The sequence below is a fragment of the Manacus candei genome, unplaced genomic scaffold (assembly GCF_025592945.1).
Source record: "Manacus candei isolate 608988 ecotype Guabito, Panama unplaced genomic scaffold, ASM2559294v1 h1tg000049l, whole genome shotgun sequence".
In the NCBI taxonomy this organism is placed as follows: domain Eukaryota; kingdom Metazoa; phylum Chordata; class Aves; order Passeriformes; family Pipridae; genus Manacus; species Manacus candei.
Window position 1 is genome coordinate 11099720 of NW_026138097.1, and position 18836 is coordinate 11118555.

Here is an 18836-nt window from a genome sequence, read left to right on the forward strand (position 1 = left end):
TTTTTTGCATTGTGGAATTGGTTTGCACTTTTTTTGCATTGTGGAGTTGGTTTGGGCTTTTTTTCTGCATTTTGTACTGTGATGCTCAATTGGCTTCTTCACGGAAGCAGGAATCTCATTTTTACAGGATTGATTCATCTGAGTGCAAGCCCCTCAGCTGAGAAGGAATGCAAGTTTTAAAGTACCCGGTACACTGTTCAGGAGGGATGCTTTTACATCTAAGCTGTAGTGTTCTTTTTTTATCATCTGAAAGAGCCTTTTGTGGTGATTGTTTCTGCTATTTAAAATTTCATTTCTGCATCAGAAATGTCTTCTGATTGGTGCTAGTGAGGAACCTATGTGTTTTCAGTGCTCTGAGAGGGGAATAAAGCGTGTTCTCCTCAAACAGTGTAGTTATTTCAGGTCTTTTAAGTCAGTCATAGTCTGATTGTTCATTCCTACTGTGTTTTAAGCAATCAGCTTTGTGACTCCTTCCTTCCGAAAGCTGGATAATCCGTGCAAGATTGTAGTTTTCTCATAACTGGATTTGTGTGTTAGCATATTCATATTTTATAAGAAGATTTCTTTTGGTGGAGCGGGCTCTGAATGCTGCAATCTCAAAACTGTGGTTCATGGAAAGGAAAAAACCCAGCATTCAGCTTAGGTATTCATTTTATGAAGTTTTGTGGCCCATAAGATCTTGAAGGTTGATAGGGTTAATTACCTCAAAGTTTGACATCAGAGGTCTCATAAATGAACTGTCATATATGTGTGTTAAAATATACCTGACTGCTGTAGCCTCTGATGTGAAATCCCAGATTGTACTTTATCATGGATTCCACTACATTTCTTAATTGCCTGAGCAAAGAAAAGCTTCTTCAGGGAAAAAAGTTCTGCATCAGTTCATATTTCAAGAGCTGTGTTTGCACTGAACAGGTGAACTGTACAGTAGTTCAGGCTGCTGGAGCCATTGAAGCACACATCACATCACCTCCTTATGTGCCTACACACCTCTGTTTCTTTTTAAAGGAAGGAGGTGATGGAGTGCACCTAGATCTTGGCCCCATGTGCCTCTAGTGTTCACGTGGGAGCTGCACCTGTTGGGTAAGCCATAGTGTTGACCCACTTGCAGAGAAGACAGAGAGCAGAGAAACACCCCTAACTGGTTTCTCTCTCAGTTTAACCCATCTCCAGGTGGATTCAGTGGGGTTCTATGTCTGTTTATTTTTAATTTGAGTCAAAACAAGTTCTCTGCAGCCTGTTTCAGAAGCTGTAATTGAGTATGTCTTATCTGAAGTTTTATTATCTGTATATAGAACAACCTCTTGTTGGACTGGTCTCTGGAAAGCTGTGGCTCACATCTCTTCCATTTTTCTTACTGTCCAAAAAGCTATGAAGTGTTTTTTTGCCTATTCCAGTTAATGTCCCTGTGTGGAAAAAAAGAAAACCAAAATAGGTTTTTTTTGTTGGGTTTGGGGTTTTTCATTGTTTTGTTGGGTTGTTTTTGTTTTCTTGGGGGGGAGGCTTTGGTCTTGGTGTTTTTTTTCCGTTTTCAGAAATATGCTAAGAATGTGAGTTAAAAGACTTGCATACAAAAAAACAATGCTTTCACTGATTTTTTTTTTTTGTCGTTGTTGTATGGTCTTGAAGTTAACTTGTGACTTCCAGCCCTCATGTTCTGGAACATAATGAATTTGACACAATATCAAAATAAAAGTAATTAAAAAAACACCACCAAAGTGTTTCAGACCTAAGTTACTGGGTTGTTGGCTTGTTCACCTGCTTGTGCATGAACTGATGTTATCCTATACTTCAGTAACATTTCTTGGTTTAGAGCCAACAAACCAAATGCTGAAATGACAATATTTCAGTTTTTATATATTAGTAATATTAAGACTACCAAAGTCTGTTTCACAGCTTGGCCTAAGTTACTGTGCATTTTTATAAACAAACAAAAAATTCTATGATAACTGCTTTTGGTTGGGGTTTCTGATGATTTCTTTGCTTTGTGGAACAAACCCCAATTGTCCTTGCAAATATACATGTTGTCTATGTCCAGAGACTGTGCTAAAGACTATTACAGAATTAAAAACCTTAAAGAGTCCAAACAAACCATCTAACCACCTGAGTTTTTGAGCTAAACTGTAACTTCTTGCATGCTGTACTACAGAAGGGTAGCTAAGTGTATTAAACATTCCCTGCCCAAAGTAACTCTCTGTGGATGTGTTAAGTTTAATGTCATTGACAAGAGCAGGGATTAGTTGCACAATTAAAAAGAAACATGTATAAAGCTTGAAAGCTAAGTCCAGAGTGCTTGAAAATGGAAGTTGCGTGAGCTTCAGGCTTAAGCAAAATTTTTAAAATAAAAAAGCTATGTGCAACAAATTTAATTATTTGAAAAACACTTTTACCTGTCTCACAGAAATACAGTGGAAGATGTGACAGTGAAAGGTTTAACAAGAGATTCTCAAGTACTAGGCTACCCTATCAGTCATTGCTCTCTGTGCAAAACCAAAGCATGTTCATCTTGCATTACGTTGAAAACATACATTGTGGGGTATATCATACTATATTAAAGATTGACACATGTGACATCAGAAAACACACAGAATGCACCACAGACAACATATGCCTGTGTTGACTTATGTGGCTAACTCTTCCATGTTGTTATTTTGTTTTTAATGCCAACAAACCCAAAGTTTATCCACTCCTGGATAAACACATTTATTACAGGATCTATAAAACTATCACACATGATTGGACTGGTTTTATTTTTTACTTTGTTCATTTATCTGCAGTAGTACCAGCACTTATTAATATTGTTAATATTAATAATTAATATCTTGCTCAAGAGTGAGATTCTTGTATGGATAAACTTAATTACATGGGTAATTGGTAACAATTCTCAGGCTGTGGGGAAGCTAGGCTAACCCTGAGATGGGATTAGCCATCTCTTTCTTTTACCCTAAACTTATTCTGTAAGATACCTTCAGCTTCTTTGGCTGAACATAAGGTTTATTTGGTTGTACTAATTTTCTTTCTGTACTCATGTTCAGGAAGTACAAGTTTAAAAGTACTTACCTTATCTTTCCAGCAATTGAAAACATGGGAATTGTTGCTGTTTGTAACAGAATTGCCTTTTTAGCAATTTTTTTTTTCCACTTAAGTGGAAACTAAACTAAAGTGATCCAACAATATATCTGACAGAAATAGTGCAGGCTACCTTCATATGATTAAAAGCATCCTGAGGGCACCTTTGCAGCTGTCCTTGCAGGACTATCTGATAAAGACAGCAAGGAGTCTGGAGCACAGAACAGGAGTAAGCTCTTTACAAGACCTTTGTGGAAGTGATACTCTGATTTCAGATACTGCAGGGGATGGAGGCTCTTTAACAACTTGATATCCTATGTTAGAGATTGCAGGATCATAGAATCATGAAATGATTTGGATTGATGTGACATTAAAGACCATCTAGTTTCAACCCCTTTGCCTTCAACAGGGACACCTTCCACTAGACCAGATTGCTCAAGAGCCCCATCTAACCTGACCTGGAACACTTTGAGGGATGGGGCATCCACAGCTTCTCTGGGCCACCTGTGCCAGTGTCTCACCACCCTCACAATAAAGAATTCCTTCCTAATATCCCATCTAAGCTTTCAGTGAAAAGCCATTACCCCTTGACCTCTCACCATATGCACTTGTAAAAAGTCCCTCTCCAGCTTTTACGTGGGCCTCCTTCAGATACTGGAAGGCTATAAGGTCTCCCTGGATCCTTCTCTTCTCCAAGCTGAATTACCCCAGTTTCCAGCCTGTATTTGTACTTGGGATTGCCTTGACCCAGGTGCAGGATCTTGCACTTGGCTTAGTTGAAATCCATGAGGTGTACAGAGGCCCACCTGTCAAGCCTGTAGAGGTTCCTCTGGATGTCACCCCTTCCCTCCAGGGTGTCTAACACACCACATGGCTCAATGTCATCAGCAAATTTGCTGAGGGTGCTCTCAGTCCCACTGTCCATGTTACCAACAAAGATCTTAAACAGCACCAGCCCCAATACCAGCTGGCACAGCCCCCTTTGAATTTCAGAACTCTCTCTCTGAATTGCTCTTAAGCCTGAAAACTAAGTGTTTATAACCTGTGTTAAGTGGGGGTTTTATTGGGAGGGTGTTTTTGTTTGATATTGTTGTTTCTTTGTTGTTGTTGTGGGTTTTTTTGTTTGTTTGTTTGTTTGTTTGTTTTAATCCAACCAGGTAGCAGGTAGAGGGAGGATTACTCTGAATACTGATGATGTGTGTTTCTGAACAGTTTAGGGCTCTCATTCCAAGCAAGGAATGGTTACAAACCTCTGGGTTTGTGCTGATCATCATGTGCTAGCTTCTGCACCATTTTTCTGATGGTTTAATTCTGAAAGACATAATTGGGTGTTTGGTGAGAATATGGACCTCTTATTGGAAAGGGGTTAAAAAGAAGTCAATGAAATAGGTTTTGAGGAGGGAGAGGAATTTGATTAAAGGACAGAATGAATTTGCCTTGATCTGGAAGAGGTATGAACTTTGTGTATAGGCTGTAGTAGAAGTGTTTTGAGTGTAAACAAAATAGCTTATTACCATTTGTTCTTGACTTGAATGGGTCAGGAGTCAGTTCATGTATAAAGGACACACCTGCTTGCCTTGAGAAGCTCACAGAGACAAATAACTGCTTGGCATTTTGTTCAAGAGGAGGGTATTGAGAAATTCTCAGCAATGAGAACAAAGAATTCATTTTACAAGCCTGGACAACAGTAAGAGCCTATTGAAGTCTGTGATGAAGTGGATTTTTAAAAAGAAGAAAAGAAACCCTTCAGTTTGGGAAGGATTCAAGAGATGGCATAAATAACCACTTTAGCACTTAGGCAGGCCCGTTCCAAGGACCCCACACTGTATCAACTTGCCCGTGGATTTTTCATAAACTTTCTAACCTGCATGATGTTAGGCCTGACATCTCAGCTCTGTTTCTGCAGGCTACGTTGTCCTGAAAGTCCAAACACCCGGCTTTGAGCTAAGCTTTAATTGAATAAGAAATATGTATGCTTTCAGCACTTTCAGCTGCTGTATTTAAAAGGAAGCAAACCTGGCAATTGGCTTAAAGAACTGTAGGGTTCTACCCTCATGAGAGATTGTGAGTTGTGGAATTTGAGCATGGGCTCCCTGACAGCCTTGGGTGTGCTTTCCCCAGCCTGACTGACTCCATGTCTGCCAGTCACCTAAACCTTGCCAGTGTTCTGAGCAGATGATGGGAGAGAGGATGGATATTTGTGGCCTTTAGTTCCCTCTGTAAGAGGTTATATGGTTTTTGCCAGCTGGAAGATTGGGAATCCCCATCTTGAACACAATAAGGGTTGGTGTGGGGAAATTCTTCTGTTAACTAATTTTTTTTCTATATTTCTCCGTTTTGCTGTAAATTAAGTCAGAATCAAGTTAAATCCCCTGCTAACCTTTTTAAACACTAGGCATATGTGGAAAAAATGTCCTGTAAATAAGGAAAAGTATGCATTGCAGGCAGTATAGGTTTGTTTAACAAAACAAAATTGCAGCAATGTAGATGATGGATCTGCATTATTTCTTTTGACAGTAAGTGCACATGGACATAATTCTGTATATTACAGAATTTGTAATCTGTTGGCAAACCCACTAATAAAATTCAGGGGGGAAACAGTGAGGTTTTGTACTGAAAAATACCAAATCTCATGGATGATAAACTGTTGCCCTCAACAGTACACTGCATTAACAAATTAATAAAATATCCATAATTGAACTTTAGCATTTTCTATTCTTTTCTGTGAGTGCACTTAAAACCAATCTTATTTTATTCCATGATAATTCAACTGGATACTATAAACAACAGTCTTTAATGACCCATTTGTCTATGTTGGTATTGCTGAGTTCTTAAAGTATGTAATAAAAATATAATTTTAAAATTATATATCAGTGTCTAATTGACTTTCAGTTTGTGTTGACAGTTTGAAAATTAAATTTGTTCTGAAAAATAAATCCAGCTTTGCCTATGAGATTCAAACTGTGTTCCTTCCCCACTAAGGAGTTCAGTAGCTTATGCTTATTATAAGCATATACAGTTTTATAACATTTTGGTATCTACTTTTTTCCTTATGAATCATGAAGGAGGTTACTGGTTTATCGCTTTTTTTTTTTCCTCTTCTGACAAATGGTTTTATTCTTCACTAACAATCATTGTGTACTCTTTTTTTTTCTCATAATAATTAAACTCAACTTCAATCTTTGCTTGATTTTGTGTTCTTGCTCAGCAAGTTAGTATGTGGCCTCTTTGATGCTTGGTAACTACAAAATGGGCCCTCAGGAGCAGGTTAGAAAGCAAATTTTTCTGTATTGTACGTTCTTAATAAAATCTTTTGTTGATATGTTTTCTTCATTCATCAGTAGTTTAACATTCCTTATAGCTATTTCCAGGTTGTTGAACAGTGCTCTCTCAACATAGGTATTATCAAATGACCAAGTGATTCCTACTTGAATGAAAAGTGACTGAATGTACATGGGGAAGGAAATGGAATTATTCCAGAGTACAGCAGATTCTTCTCTGTTTTTAATTCCTGTATTCAGTAGGATTAACTGTGTTAATCCAAGACCAGTGACACTGGAATTTTAGAAATTCAACTGAAAAGATACACAATGGTCTTTGTGTATGGTCTTTGAAATTAGGTATAGTTAAAGAAAAATAAAAGTAATGTACTTTCTTGTCCTATTTACATGCCTCTAAAATATTCTGCAGTCATTCCAGAGGTTGTTCTGCAGGAATTTTCTGGGCTACCAATTACTTGAGGATCATGAAGTATAGATATCCTCATGAAATGTATAACTGTATAGCTAGATTATTTTTTATGCCAGTATATTCCGTTTTGAGAACTACAGAAGTCACTGTTGGATCCACTGTAAACCAGAATTTCTTGTAACTGACAAGTGCTGAAACTCCCCTACCCAAATGAGAGATGCAGCTGATTTTAGCTGTTCAGAAAGTCACCAGCAGTGAATGAAAGTTTTAAACACAAACACCAGAAGGTGAACAAATACTGTTCTTAGCTCAGCTCTGCTTGTTTTGGGTGTACACACAGCTGGTGTAATTCTCTGATCAGAACTCAAAGCGGACAACCCATTGACCCTCTTTGTGGTGTACAAACTCTGGGTTTTCCTATTAAAAAAACCAAACAAAACCCAAAATCCAAACCAAACAACCCAAACCAACCACTGTCTGAAATCCTCCTGGCACAGGGAGACAATTTTCAGACTATGAAGTTCTGCAGCTGACGTTTCAAACTATGGATTTGGCGAAATATATCCTCAAACAGCTCTGTTGAAGTCTGACAGCCTCCTAATGTGCATTTCCTCACTGAATGTCATTGGAATGCTTTTATCTTGGTTCCACTATCACCTTGCCACGGGGCAAATTGCAGCAGTTTATGGTGAAATTTGAGGCCAGTTCCCAAAAGAACAACTTCTAATATTCCTAGCAAGATATCTGTTGTGCCTCTAATGTCCCAGTTCACTAATGGGTTTCATTGCAGTGCTGTTACAGTACTCTCTTGGGCATAGTTTGTGATTAAATAATGCATATTACTTGCAAAAACTACACTTAAAAATAAAAAATTTAGACATCTGTGTTATTTTCTAAGCTTTCAACTTATGTAACACCTTTCGAAGAACTGCTCCCTTCACAAGATAATCAACAATATATTTAAACATGGGAAGCTGTTACACTGTGTTCAGGCAACAGTTTTGAATTTGTCACTTAGTTGTGCGTGAAATCACTTGTTCATTCATCAGTGCTCTCAATAGAAAAAAGTAACGTGCAAACCTTTTTTTATTCATGTTTTCAGTGAATTTTATATGTTATTCAATTTAAAATATACAAACCCAATTATTTTCTAGGTCAAGAAGTGGTGTTCAAGTGCCTTGGAGAAGGAATTCTTGAAAAGGCCTTTCAGGGATATAATGCTTGTATTTTTGCCTATGGACAGACAGGTGAGTGCCCTGTGCTAAAGGGAGGAACACTTCATGCATATGGGAAGTGAGAAGAACAAAACATAAATATTAAGATAGATAACACTTCAAAATTGTGTTTTGAAATATCATAGTATTACATATCAAGCGTTTGGCACAGCCATTGACAATGTAAAGTTCTTAAAAGCAGCTCTGTCAGTATGATCCTAGTTGCTACCTGTTGGGGTCACTTTCAAAGCCTGAAAGCAGTAGTTCCTACTGAAGGCTCATTCAGTCTCTTGTGTTCGAGTGTGTTCCAAGGGGTCCCCAGTAATGTTCCTGCTGAAAGAAACCTTTAAGATAATTTCTCTTGTAGTCCAAAGAGAAAGCTATCTGTCTGGAATAGCATGTCATGTTATTCTGATATGTGCTTCTGGAGGAATAAAAAGAGGATTAAAACATGTGCTTCTTGAACAAATGAGTAATTCAAAAATTACACTCAAAGCATTTTCTTCTCCTTTTTTTTCCCTTTAGGTTCAGGAAAATCCTTTTCAATGATGGGCAATGCAGAGCAGCTGGGTCTGATCCCACGGCTCTGTTGTGCTTTATTTCAGAGAATCTCTGTGGAAGAAAATGAATCTCATACTTTTAAAGTAGAAGTGTCCTATATGGAAATCTACAATGAAAAAGTCAGAGATCTGCTTGACCCAAAAGGGTGAGTAGCTTCACTCTCCCCCACAGCCTTCCTTATTTTTGTCTAAAACTATAAAAATAGAAATCAGTTTTGCAAGTCCTTGAGAAGGTTTTTTGAGACTGTATGTTTATATGACTTCTCTAGAGAGGATTAGATACTAAACACCAGAAAGAATATTCATGTAAAGCTTTTATATACTGTTGTGGATCAGTTTAAACATTAGCCTATCATCCTAATAATACAAACAAATACTGTATGAGGTGGTTTACCACCAGCAAAACTGCATACAAGCAAATTCTGGAGTATTTCTGCCACATGATCCAAACAGTATTTGGGTAATAATTTTCATCAATTATAAGAAATTTGAAGCTTATTTACTTGGTTTTCATGGTTTAGATGCTGAACTCTTTGAACATAGAAGGGTGACACTTCAGAATATACTCAGGCATTCTTTCTTCTGTTTTGTCTACCCAGAAATACTGGTTAGACTCTCTGACTTGGAGATTTCTATATAAGAGGTAGTTTGATAGGATTTTTTCAGCTGACCATTAATATATGTGGTATACATTTGGATTCTTGAACATAATTGCAGAAGGTGAAGAGGTATGCAAGTTAGTTAAAAAGGTAGATTTGAGACTTACTTGATATGTGTCAATAAAGTGTAGAAAATGCAAGATGAATTGAAGCTTTAGCAAATTGCTGAGGGGAGGATTTTTAGTTTCATTTCTTTTCTCCTCATTCTTTTTGCCAAATAAGGCATTTCAGGTTTTGTTACAGTCACAAATACCAGGGTGGGAGAATGCATTAAAAATAATTCACGTATATAGAGTAAAACCGGTTAGACTGGTTTGAGTCTTTATTGTTACTTTGAGTTACAAATTCTGGAATACTTTCTTCCTCTTGTTACAATAAAAAGGACATAAATTGGCTTCTGCTGTATAAAAGATACCTATTTCATATGAAAATTTTTGGATATCCATGGTAATTAGTAGATTGTACATGAAGTCTACTTTATTCCATAGGAGTCGGCAGTCCCTCAAGGTTCGAGAGCACAAAGTGTTGGGACCGTATGTCGATGGCCTGTCTCAGCTGGCTGTTACAAACTTTGAGGTAAATCTAAACCCGTGACAAGTTTATAAATAACACCTATGTACACAAGGAAGAAGAATCTTATAAGAGACGTCTATCCAGATATTTTGGTTCTTGAGTGATTATGGTCTCTGACAATTGCAAAGGTCTGTAATGCTTCGGGGGTATTTATTTCATGTAGAAGCACTGGTTTTGCCTTTATGTAAGTTAAAAGTATAATAGTGGTATCTTATTCTTTTGCAGTTTTCAATGCACGTGGTTTATGCCACAAACACAATGTTTGCTTGACATGGAAAATATGAGGCTTCTAAAATAAGAATATTAGTCTTCCAGCATGAATTTCTTTGATTTTGTTATTGAATACTACCTTCTATTTTATATAGGTGTGTATATAGGTAATTCATAACTTAAATCACAACAACATCTGAGTCCACTTGATTTACCAAAACATATTGAAATAAGTCAGTATTGTAGAAGCCAATGAACTACTACAGCTCCAATGGAAATAAGCAGAGCAGTGCAGTTTGGAAATGTTTTTAAAAAAAAGTTCATTCTTTGTGTAGTATTATGTGGGAACCATTTTGCTTTTTTATGGGGGTTTTTATTTTTCTGAAGCATCTGTGTATATTATAGAGATATAAAAACTGCTTTTGCAGCTTTTATGGCAAATTGCTTACTTTGAAAGCACACTTTCTTTGTTCAAATTCTAGTAAGTATTGTTCATACTTAGTTTTTGGCTGATGACTTCTGAAACTGTTTTGGAAGACTCAGCAAGCACATATAGCAGTCTTGGCATAGTCATCTTTGTTTTACACATGTGAGAAGGTACAGGATCAAGCAAGCTAACTTGAACAAATTAAGTGAAGATAGTATTAATTCAGTAAAGAGATGTCCTGTGTTCACTGTAAGTAGATCTGTGTTGGCTTGATTAGTGCCATTAAACAATATGATTTGTGATGTGGATGTTACCAATGTATTTCAGCAGCAGATAAGGAGAAGGTGAATTGACTGTAGTTGCTGGGCTTTTAAGTGCAGCATTTAAAACAGAGATATGATTTAATGTTGTTCTGTGGACTTACATACCCTCTGTACCACCTCAAATACATCTTAAAGAATTTTCTCATTGCTTCTACCTTCCCTTCTTCCTCTCTCACATGTACACACCCTTCCATCTAGATGGGAATTTTGTTCAGCAAGCACAATACTTGCTTTTATCCTAACATCACTTTTTACTCTTTTTGCTCTAGGATATTGAGTCACTGATGTCAGAGGGAAACAAATCACGAACAGTTGCTGCAACCAACATGAATGAAGAAAGCAGCCGCTCTCATGCTGTATTCAATATTATAGTGACTCAGACACTTTATGACCTGCAGTCTGGTGTATGTATTTCTGTTGACTAATTTATGAAGTTATGGTGGATTCTTCTTTTTTCTGTCTCTTACATATACATTATCTGTTCAGCTGTGCTTTGACCTTGTGCTTGATGCCATGGGGCCCAGTAATCAGGACAGAGAGAGCCCTGGAAGAATGAGGAAGCACATCAGATAAAGCAAACATTTGGATCACTTTTTAAGATTATATTGCCACCATGAAACCTTTCTAGGTCTTAACTGTTGCTGGAGTTGGTATGTTTTAGTGTCCTATTCTGCCAGTAAAGTTACTGATGTTACCACACAGCTGATTCTGGTTCCTTAGTGCCTTAGACCTTTACTATAAAATATACGAGTGATTTTTAAAGAGCTATGAAAACTCGTGACAATTCCTTCTCCTCGCATATCTTGAACTTGATACTTTAATCCACGTTATTATAAAGAGCAGTGTTGCCAGTGTTAGTGCTTTTTGCCAGTGTTTCTTAGCTGTTGTTCTCCCATGTCCCATTTGTGCAGAATTCTGGAGAGAAGGTCAGCAAGGTCAGCCTGGTGGATTTGGCTGGGAGTGAGAGAGTGTCCAAAACAGGAGCTGCAGGAGAACGCCTGAAGGAAGGCAGCAACATAAACAAGTAAGACATGGGTATACACAGGATGCAAATCCTAGTCTTGAAGAAATCACTGTTGTTTCCTTGGCCTTCTCTCTTGATGTGCTAGTCACAAGTCAGCTCAAATGAGCTTCATCAGGAGCAGTTCAATATGGCTCTTTCAGCTGCTCTGTGCTGAGCACCACGTGTTTCCTGACATTGGCATAGGGATCCTGATTCATACTTGACTCAGACGAGGGTTATATGAATTTTATCTGGAAAAAGTGACAGCAGTGCTCTTTAATTAAGCATATACCTTTTGTGACTCATTTATACACCCTGTCCCCAGGCTCATGTGTTTGTCTCATCATCTGCTCAAGGAAGAATGCAAAGTTGCAGTGTTGAATGGCTTTGTTCCAGCATGAATTAAAATATGTAAGGGTGTAATGTACAGTTTAAGAAAATCGGATCAGAATGAAACTGTGTTGGTTTAGGATTGCCTTGGGCATTTTTGCTCAAGCAATGACAAGTTTCAAAGAATTTTTTTAACCGTAATTACTGTGTTATTGTCCAAAAGCAAGAATTTAGCACACTATTACCGCTGTCTTAAATATAATAATCTTCTGGGAAAGAAAGAGTCTAACTGTTCCATTAAAAGCTACTGCTTTTTCAATTTAATTTTAAAATGTTACAAAATATTTTGGTATTTAAGTTAACAACGACGGCACAAAGTGTGTATGAACAGCATTCATACTTACTATGATTTAAATTTACCTCTTGTTGAGTTTGAACATGTTTGCTCTTTCTAGCTTAATTTGTAATCTGCTTTGCATTTAATGCATCATAGTGGTTGCCACAACCGGCGTAGTCTCAATGAAACAAAATTATGTGGCTCTTATTTGCCTAATGGCAGATATTGTAACCTTACCCCGCAGGTTACTAGTTAAATCCAGATTGGTTTTACTAGAAATTCTATTTGTATTTTGCATAAACAAAGATGAAATTAAGCGTTTCTTTCTAAGTCTTGTGAAAGAGTTCAAATGGCAACCCTCCCAACAACTATTAACAAATCGCAAGTGTAACTATAGATACAGAAAGACTTTCAGCGGGTTTTTTCCTATTAGGATGTTTATTCAGTGTTAAACTTGTATGGTATCAATGCAGCTGGGAAGGCTTGTTTTGCCCATGCTGAACCCCTTTGACAATACAGGACTTCAAATAAAAGTGCCAAACCTTTATAAGAAAAGAAAAGATTTTAGAAAAAAAAAACTGGACAGCTCTACATTTTCTATTCAATTAAATTCTTATATGCTACAAGAATATAATAGCTTATATGCTATTACTTAGTCCATTTATTAAGCATTCTCTATGAAATACCTTTTGGAACTGATAGGCAAAATAGGATTCCTAGTGCTGTGCTTGGTGCCTTTTATTAGATTTTTGCTGTTCAGGTTTTAATGAATGACTTTTTAAGCCTCAGAATTGATGGACATGTTTTACCAGACTAGTTCTTCAGAGAACATTGTGTGCGATCTTCTTTGGGGTGTGATGCACCTTACTTATTAGGGAAAGATAATCATCTTTTCTGGAGTGATACTATATACTTAAACCATAAACCATATACCTTACTAAGTCAACCTCTTTTTTTATTATTTTTCATTTATAAAAAACTCAGTAACATGTATTGGTAGCATGTGTTATGTTTAATGAGATCAAAAATGGAGCTGCTGGCAAGTAAATTTGCTGTTTGTGCTGTGTTTTGTTGCCTTGAAGAACATGGAAATAATGTACTTGTTTATTTACAAAGCAGGGAAAATTTACACTCAGCTCTGTGTACCAAAATTGCATAGTGCAATATTTCACCAATCTCTACAAGTGTCTGTGCTGTTTGTTTCTGATGAAAACTGGCTAGAGCTGTGGTAGATGTCACCTTGGTCCCGCAGCTTCTCCTGTTAAGAACACACTTTCCTATCTTGGGGACAGTGTGTTGCAGAGCAGGGGTGATGGATTGCTCTCCCACTTACTGGCAACAAAGAGGGTGAAGGGCCTTGGGGGGAAGCTGTATGAGGAGTGGCTGAGAGCACTTGGTTTGTTCAGCCTGATGAAGAGGAGACTGAGGGGAGACCTCATTGCAGTTACAACTTCCTTTTGAGGGGCAGAGGAGGGGCAGACACTGATATCTTCTCTGTGGTGACCAGTGACAGGACCTGAGGGAATGGCCTGAAGCTGTGTCAGGGGAGATTTAGGCTGGATATTAAAAAAAGGTTCTTCACCCATGGGAGGTGGTTGGGCACTGGAACAGGCTCCCCAGGGAAGTGGTCACGGCACCAAGCCTAACAGAATTCAAGAAGTGTTAGGATGATACTTTCAGGCACATGGTGTGACTCTTGGGCATGGTCTTGTGCAGGGTCAAGGGTTGAATTCAATGATCCTTGTGGGTCCTTTCCAACTCAGCATATTCTGTGAAACAACAGAGAGATGTGTCATTTTGTGTCAACATCTTCATAAAGTTGTAACAGAGATGACTTCTGTTTTTTTCTCAGAGATGACACAGAGTTGTCTTAGTAAAGGAGGTTTTTGGGAGACTTGCCATACCTCATAGAAAAGCTGGATGTGCATGTTCCTCTTCAGGATGTGTTGGTTCCCATACCCAGCATAGAAAACGAGGTGCTTAACAACTCTTTGTGGTGTAGTCAAAGAATTTCTAGAACACAGTAGTAGGAGGAAGCAGAATAAACAAGCTGTCAATTAGTGGCTACAAAAAGATACTTTCTCTGAGCGGTCTGCAGATTTAACTCTGATTAGTAAAATAATAGCTGTTGCCATTTCGAAAGAAAGACTTTAAATTGTAGGCAGGGGCAAGGAATGGGCTGGGACAGGTCTGGCTCCAAGCTGCTTTGAGGGAGGTTTTTTTGTATTCAGAGTTAACAAATAGAGAAGTGGATTCTGCTCATTGAAGAATTTGGTTGTAAATTGTACCGAAGTAGCTTTAACGGGTGTCATTTAGGGACAGAGATGTTCCCCTGCAGTGAGGAGGCACCACTTCCCTTTGAATGCTGCTGACTCAGGCCTGTGGTGGGAGTGTGCAAGCTTCCCACTGCCTGCTAGCAAGGGCAGTCTGGTCTTGCCTGAGGAATAGGGACAAGGAGAACAGTGTGTAGAAATGGCACTTTCCTGTAATCTTGCACCATACAAGTCCACTCTGCTGCTTCTGAACTGTCTCAGTCTGCTGTGCACTGTGGGCTTAGGCCTTCTGGTTGATTCATTGTATATAAGTAGTCCGAGATAGCATCAAAGTAATGACAGATCTCTGATGCATCATTTAGCATGAAGCAAAGCAGCCTATGAGCCCTGTAATTATTTCGTTGGGCAGCCATTTCTTTTTGCTGCTTTCCTTAAAGTCTTTAAACAGCTTTGTATTTTGAAATCTCAAGCAGAGTGCATAAATGATTCCAGTTTGGCTTTTATTGCAGATGTTAACAGTTAGTCTTAACATAAAATCACGATTTATAAGGAGGAGTAATATTTTAATGTTTTTTAATCCCATGGTGATAAACTGTAGCTTATAATTTCCTGTTCATTAAAATGCAGTGCCCGTAACTCAAAGTGGTATTGCAGCCTTGCTGTGAAATAGTTTTCAGTCATAGGTCCTTTTGAAATCCCTGTTCTTCCTATTTTTCTTCTGACTTCTGACAGTCCGTTTCTTCCCCCACTCTCAGGGTTTGGCTTTGGTTTTCACATTTACCTTATGTAAAGAGGGAAAGAGAAATCAGAGGAAAATAGTCCTGAGTGGTTTATTGATTTATGCCCCTTGGAGGTAGACTCCATTGGGAGTATGCTGGTTGTGCTGGAGGAGGTTGCTATAGAGCCCCATAGAGCATCCTACTGTTTGCTCTCACACGTTTAGCAAGCTGTCATCTCTGTCTGTGGAGAGAAGAGACTGGAGACAAGAACTAATTCTCCTTTTCCTGTTTTTCCCCCACAAATTTTCAGAGGTTACTAGGGTTTTCTTTAGGTCACAAAACTAAAACTAATTGTCTTTTTCTTTTCTGTGAATTTCTCAGAGGTTAGTTGGAAAGTTATCCTATAGACAAATTTACTGAATAGAGTGCTCTCTTGAGAGATCAGATTACCTAGCCTCCCCTTAAATTTCTTTTTCTTTTAATTTTCCTCTCAGGTCTGTGCTATCTTTATATGCAATTAGGGACATCTTCAGTGACACATGTAATGGTTTTTGTTACCTTAGCCTTGGATATGTTCCTTGGAATATTCTTCTGCAACATTTTTGTCATTTTATAAGTGTTATTTCTGAACCACTGGCAGTTTCAAGCAGCACTATGGCTCTGTTATAAAAATTATGCAAATGCTGCCTATTAACTAAAATAGTACTACCTTTTTGAAAAGAAAAAGCAAGTGGATGTAGTGGAACAATACAATTAAAGATTTATTTGGCTATCTAATTGCGATGCTGATGAAGTTTTCTTTGGTAGTTACAGAGAGTAGCCAGATATTTGAGCATGAGTATGACAAACCAGTATATTCTTGGGCTTCAACAATGTCTGTTTTAAAACCCTTTGGGTGTTTGTTTAATGTTCTCAGGCTTCTCAACCAGCTCATTATCTTAAACATACTCACCTCAAGAGCCCTGATGTCACTTAAAATTTACACAGGATTGTATAAGAATTGGATAATATAATGCACATCTGCTTTACACAGGTTACTAATATAGTTACCCTTGTTGGTATAAGTTGTATATGTACCAAAATGAACAAGTTAGCTATTTTTTTTCACAGTTCTAAAGTGTTATTTGGGATGTAACTTTCTGCTGAGCAATTTGGGGCTTTTCTCTTTCACACTTCTGCAGCACTTTTGTATCTGGGAGATTGTTTGGTCTATTTCCCACACAAGAAGCCAGTGAGGCTCTACCTCAATTATAAGCCAAACCATCTGTCAAGGGACCTCCTAATCAGTCTTTTCTGATGAGCAGCCTTCTATTGTTGTGTGATGGCTGGCTGGTCACGGGTTCACCAGGGCAGACTAGTTATCCCTGGCCATAGCTGGATTTGTTTTGAGGATGCCTCCTTTTGGCTAGAGAATTGTTCAGTTTTAGTCTCCATTTGAGTCAGTGTTCTTAAAGCATTGTTCCCAGAGACAGAAGTTCTTGTGCTTCCAGCACTGACTTGTAAGAGTGTCATGAGACAGTGTCCAAAACAGAAAGATTTTTATCCTCTGAGAAAAGGTAGGTGTTTAAGCAAAGGCAAAGGTTCTCCATGTACTGTAGCAGTTTGGTTTACACTTTTCAAACTATTTAAATATTTCAACGTAGTCTCAGTCTTTCTGAAACATGGTCTTGGTACCAAATGAGATGAAACACCATAGATACCATTTTTTTCTTCCAAATATGTAACTTTAAAGAAATACATTGCCTTGTTTGGAGCAGGGCAACAAGCTGGCTGATCTCCTGTAGTCATTTCCAACTTAAATTATTCTATGATATTTTATAATTGGATGTGAAGTTCTGCAGAGCAATCCCTTTTTCTGTGTTTTAGTAAATCTACGTTCAGAATATGTGTTAAACCTGTTCTGCTGTTTTGCATTTATAGATCACTTTCAACACTGGGCTTGGTTATATCATCACTTGCTGACCAAGCAGCAGGGAAGGGGAAAAACAAGTTTGTGCCTTACAGAGACTCTGTACTCACTTGGCTTCTCAAGGTAATTTATATTTTCCGTTCACCATGTTCACAAGATGTCAGCTTACTAGTTTGTAGGATCATTGTAGTATACCCCTGTGTACACAGACTTCTCGTCCTTTGAGTGAAGGAACTCTCACAGCTCTAAGTTATTCAACGTAATATGGACAGCTAAGTGTATCTTATGTTAATTCTGTGTAAAATCCTATTTGCCTATTTTCGACTGTAATGGAATCAAAGGTGGTAGAGGTGGGTGGGAATGTTTTCGGAACATACTAATTAATTTATACTCAGAGTACTTTTCAGTGCCTAAATAGTAAGCTTTAAGTATTTTAAGTCTCTTTGTAAAGACATTGTATAGTATCAGAACCATTTTTAACCCTCAAACTTTCTGTGGTTGCACTACAGGACAACTTGGGAGGAAACAGCCAAACTGCCATGATAGCCACTATTAGTCCAGCAGCAGACAACTATGAAGAAACACTCTCAACTCTGAGATATGCAGACAGAGCCAAAAGGATAGTTAATCACGCTGTGGTGAATGAAGATCCAAATGCTAGGGTCATCAGAGAATTACGTGAAGAAGTTGAAAAACTGAAAGAACAGCTCTCACAAGCTGAGGTAACATTATTCACAGTACAACGTAAACTGAGTTTCCCAAGGAAATGTCAAATTCTGTTTGGAAGACTAGTTTTCTTATGAAATGAGAGAAAGTCTTGCAACCATTCTTTTTTCTTTTATTTATTTTTTTTTAAATAATTAACCTTGTTTCCTCAATCCAGCATAATGTGTGCTTAGATTTAATAACTTTTAAATGAAAACAACATTGTACTCTTGGTGACCCTTGTCAGACTAGACAGTTCTTGAAGAACTTCAGGTCAAACAATAATTGATGCAGCACAGAGAAGGGCTAGTGTACAACTTCATTGTGTAGACTTATTATGAGATTTATTTTTTTTTTGCATTGGTAGACTATATATGATGCCAAATGGAAAAGCGTGAAAAGGCATAAATCTGGTATTGGGCCACAAAACATATGGGACATGTCTCTCTGACATTTGTGAAAATCTACTAAAAATTGTCATAAGTGCAACACCGAAAACCATCAACAGTTTACTTCACCGCCTTAATATTTAACACTGTGTGATTGATGCTTATCTTAGATTTATACTTCCAATTGAAGAGTAAAGTATTCGGGTAGGATAGTTTACTTGGTGATATCTGGACAAATTAGACACTTAACAGGTAGGAAAATATTTTTGATCTGTTCAGGCAGGACACAAAATACTAGTGGAAAAAGAACAGGACTGTGTTTGAGGGTAAATTTGTGTGGTGTTTAAGCTTCATGTTCTTTTAAGGAACAGTGTTCCTCATATGAACAGTTCCTTACAGACTGAAATGGGAAAATCTGCTATAAGAAAAAGGAACCATTCACTTTA

The 18836-nt window shown here is 37.8% G+C and overlaps 1 protein-coding gene across 9 annotated transcripts in view; it reads left to right on the top strand.

Annotated features, from left to right (window-relative positions):
- Positions 1-18836, top strand: part of KIF13A (kinesin family member 13A) — a 108229-nt gene that overhangs the window by 47774 nt on the left and 41619 nt on the right. For all 9 annotated transcript variants that reach the window (XM_051799141.1, XM_051799142.1, XM_051799143.1 and 6 more), the window contains exons 5-11: positions 7914-8006; positions 8499-8679; positions 9681-9768; positions 10995-11129; positions 11637-11749; positions 17308-17419; positions 17806-18018. In XM_051799141.1, the coding sequence (XP_051655101.1) occupies positions 7914-8006; positions 8499-8679; positions 9681-9768; positions 10995-11129; positions 11637-11749; positions 17308-17419; positions 17806-18018 (935 nt within the window). The remainder of the gene's footprint in view (positions 1-7913; positions 8007-8498; positions 8680-9680; positions 9769-10994; positions 11130-11636; positions 11750-17307; positions 17420-17805; positions 18019-18836) is intronic.